This window comes from Propithecus coquereli, unplaced genomic scaffold (genome assembly GCF_000956105.1).
Source record: "Propithecus coquereli isolate 6110/MARCELLA unplaced genomic scaffold, Pcoq_1.0 Scaffold232, whole genome shotgun sequence".
Classification (NCBI taxonomy): domain Eukaryota; kingdom Metazoa; phylum Chordata; class Mammalia; order Primates; family Indriidae; genus Propithecus; species Propithecus coquereli.
The window spans coordinates 1670071-1674192 of NW_012147864.1; the positions used below are offsets into that span (position 1 = coordinate 1670071).

Sequence of the window (4122 nt, forward strand, 5' to 3'; positions counted from 1 at the left end):
AAAAAAAAAAAAAAAAAAAGTTTTATCATGAGATTGCAGCAATCAGTCACATTTTCTGATTCCACTTCTAATTCGAGTTCTCTTGCTATTTCCACCACATTTGCAGTTAATTCCTCCACTGAAGTATCGAACTCCTCAAAGTCATCTATGAGGATTGGAATCAGCTTCCTCTAAACTTCTGTTAATGTTGATATTTTAACCTCCTTCCATGAATCATGATTGTTCTTCATGGCACCTAGAATGGTAAATCCTTTCCAAAAGGTTTTCAATTTACTTTGCTCAGATCCATCAGAAGAATCAATCTGTGGTCGCTATAGCTTTATGAAATGTATTTCTTATAAGACTTGAAAGTCAGAATTGCTCCTTGATCCATGGGCTGCAGAATGGTGGTTTTGTTAGGTATGAAAATAATATTAATTTCCTTGTGCATCTCTATCAAAGCTCTTGGGTGACCAGGTACATTGTCAATGAGCAGTAATATTTTGAAAGGAATCTTTTTTTCTGAGCAGTGCGTCTTAACAGTGGGCTTAAAATATTCAGCAAACCATACCGTAAACACATGTGTTGCCATCAGTCTTTATTGTTCCATTTCTAGAGCATAAGCACAGTAGATTTAGCATAATTCTTAAGGGCCCTAGAATTTTCAGAATGGTAAATAAGCATGGCTTCAACTTACAGTCACCAGTTGCATTAGCCCCTAACAAGAGAGTCAGCCTTTCCTTTGAAGTTTTGAAGCCAGGCATTGATTTCAGCTCTTTAGCTATGAACATCCTAGATGGCATCTTCTTCTAATGGAAGGCTGTTTCTTCTATGTTAAAAAAACTCTGTTGTTTAGGGTAGCTACCGTCATTAGCTTTTTAGCTAGATTTTCTGAATAATCTGCTGTAGTTTCTACATCAACACTTGCTGCCTCACCTTGTACTTTTACGTTATGGAGACGGCTTCCTTTCTTAAACCACGTCAACCAACCTCTGCTAACTTCCAACTTTTCTTCTGCAGCTTCCTCACCTCTCAGCCTTCACGGAATTGAAGAGTTAGGGCCTTGCTGTGGATTAGGCTTTGGCTTAAGGGAATATGGTGGCTGGTTTGATTTCTATCCAGACCACTCAAACTTTCTTCATATCAGCAACAAGCTGTTTCATGTTCTTATCTTTCTTGTGTTCACTGGAGTAGCACTTTTAATTTCCTTCAAGAACTTTTCTTTTGCAGCCCCAGCTTGGCTGTTTGGTGCAAGAGGCCTCGCTTTCAGCCTCTATCGGCTGTTGATGTGCCTTCCTCGCTAAGCTTAACTTAACCATTCCTAGCTTGTGATTTAAGGTGGCAGAGGTGAGACTCTTCTTTCACTCTTATTAATTGGCCTGATTTCAACATTGCTGTGTCTCAGGGCATAGAGAAGCCCAAGGAGAGGGCGAGATACTGGGAACAGCTGGTCACTGGACAAGTCAGAACATACACATTGATCGATTAAGTTCATCATCTTGTGTGAGCATGGTTCGTGGCACCCCAGAACAATTACAATAGTAACATCAAAGATCACTGATCACAGGTCACCTTAATAGATATGATAATAATGAAAAAATTTGAAATATTGCAAGAATTACCAAAATGTGACACAGAGACATGAAGTGAGCCTATGTGGTTAGAAAAATGGTGCCAATAGATTGGCTTGATGTAGGGTTGCCACAAACCCTGTTAGAAAGGCAGTATCTGCGAAGTGCTGTGAAACAAGGTATGCCTGTACTTGATTGTTTTTAATTCATAAGTTTAACATTTAAATTCCTTTTAAACAGCATGCATTTGTAAATAACATGGAACTTTAATTCACTAAGATTTGTTTATCAATTAAAGGTTTCTTTCAAGTAATTATACATATCAATGTACATAAAATCTGACTTTTTTGGAAAAGTATAATTCTGTGTGTCAGATAAAAATAATAGAGTCTGCAGATATGTATTTGTTTTAATAAAGCAATTTAGTGTTAACGGCTATAGGATACCAGCTAAGATCTAATTTATTTCTACTTTTTGTAGAATATTTTCCTTATGAAACCGTGCTTTAAATGCTACAAGCTTAAGGTGGGTAAAGATTAATGTCACACTGGAATCTTTAAAAATTGTAATAATGAAATGTTTTCCTTTTCATATTTTAGAATATTATTAGTTCTGAGTCTTTTTAGTATGAATTTTAATTTTATATTCAGTATCTGTGTTCAAATAGCAAAGTAGGAATTTTCTTATTAGCATTTACTTTTATGTAAACATTTCTTTTCTTTCTTATAGATTTGCTTTGAAGTCACGTTGATATGAAATATGGAGTCACCTTTGATAACTTCACCTGGGAAAGAGAGACTTCTTATTAAAATTATATAAGGACAACAAATGACCAAAGGAATCATGCCAAATTCCAACTCTACATCTTTTTGTATCATCAAGATATATTTTTTAATCCATCAAGACAAATGACTTGTATGTTAAAGGAAATGATTTGTTCATCAATATTATTTTTAGCAGTTTTAAAGGAATCTTTTTCAACTTTATACAACTCTCATAAAATTTACATATAAAAATTTTTAAGACCTTGTTTAAAATAGCTTTCTTTTTGAGCACTCAGAGCTTCAACATTTACACACCCATTTTTACTTGTCAAAGTCCTCAAAAATTTATAACATCAGAAAAGATATGTACTTGGATACTTACATTATTATAACAGAGTACAGTGCATTTAAGTGGACAATTGAAAACATTGTCCATTTTATCATCAGAAATATCACATAAAAGTATACAGTTCTTAGCTTTAATGCAAACAAAGTTGCTTGAAAATGGCATGGGTAAAATTCTTACGGAAACCTGGTGGCAATCTTGGAAAAGTTTATCAGCCTGGGAGTATGCTATCACTAGCCCCTACCAAAGGCTTGTTAAATGAACCAGGACAGAACAGCTGCTTTCTTAATAGTGCTGTACAGGTGAGACCATAATGGTAAATTTTTAAAAATATTTTTCAGGAAATCCCTTGTTTAATGCTTATTTAACTCATATTTTAAGAATAAAGTTACTATTGACTGGAATGACTTTTTAATATCACTTTTAATGGGAACAAAAATATTTTGGCTGGGCATTTTGTTTTTTATAATAAATGGAAATGGTTATTTCAATAGAATGATGTCTTACTATGATATAAAAACCTTTTGATTTAAAATGTTTATTTAGTAGATTAGGAATAGTTTTCTAAAATATGTAAAAACTTTTGTTTTACTCAGCTAATACTCCTCTGCCCCCTTTTAAAAAAGGGAATCCAGGATAAATCTCAATACCTGGGATAAAAAGAAATAAGCTGCTTGGATTGAAATGAGAATGCAGAGTTTTTGTTCTGAGTACTTGTTCACCTTCCCACTGTGGCCCTTAAATCATCTCCATGGGATCCTAATTATGGCACCACTGTTTGGGTTAAATTGAAAGTTAATCCATTTTGTATCAATCCTCGTTGGAATTCTTTTAATTATCATATGTGTGTTAACCAGCTTTCTGCCTTAGGTGAATATCCTTTCTTATGTATAACAATAGTTTTTATTCAACAGTTCCAGATTTTGTAGGGTCCTGTGTTCTTCTGACTGTCGACTATAGAATACTGAAGATGAGGGCGATTTAGAACATGAAATGTTTTTCTATTGACCCTGGAAGATACCTCAAAAGAATTCATTTAAAATGAATCACTTTTTACATATATTCATTTTTTTCTCTTGAAAACTGAGAGAGAGAAAAATATTGGTTGATTAGCTCATTTGATAAATAAACACGTCTAGAGTGGGTCAAGTGTATAGACATCTGACTCAGACCTATGTTCTCAATTGCCCTCTACCTAGGACAAACATCAAACTTGAAAGTTCTTTAATTCACTCAGGGAAAGAGAAGAAATTGGTATTAGGAAAGCATTAATTCTAATTTATTATACTTTAGGACCCTTCAGAGGTGGTCATTGATTCTGTCCTGGCTCAGAGACCCCACTGGCATTAAGTACTGTGAGAAACGCAGAAAAATATTTATGGAATGACACTGGATATAGGAATATCAGATACCCAAAGACCTGGAATTAAATCCTTTTGATTGAATTGCGTCTGCCATATAA

At 34.3% G+C, this 4122-nt stretch overlaps 1 protein-coding gene across 1 annotated transcript in view; it reads left to right on the forward strand.

Moving 5' to 3' along the window:
- Window positions 1-2818: 2818 nt before the first annotated feature.
- Window positions 2819-4122, forward strand: part of USP53 (ubiquitin specific peptidase 53) — a 48225-nt gene continuing 46921 nt past the window's right edge. Inside the window, exon 1 of the mRNA XM_012645345.1 lies at window positions 2819-2962. Within this exon, the coding sequence (XP_012500799.1) occupies window positions 2819-2962 (144 nt within the window). The remainder of the gene's footprint in view (window positions 2963-4122) is intronic.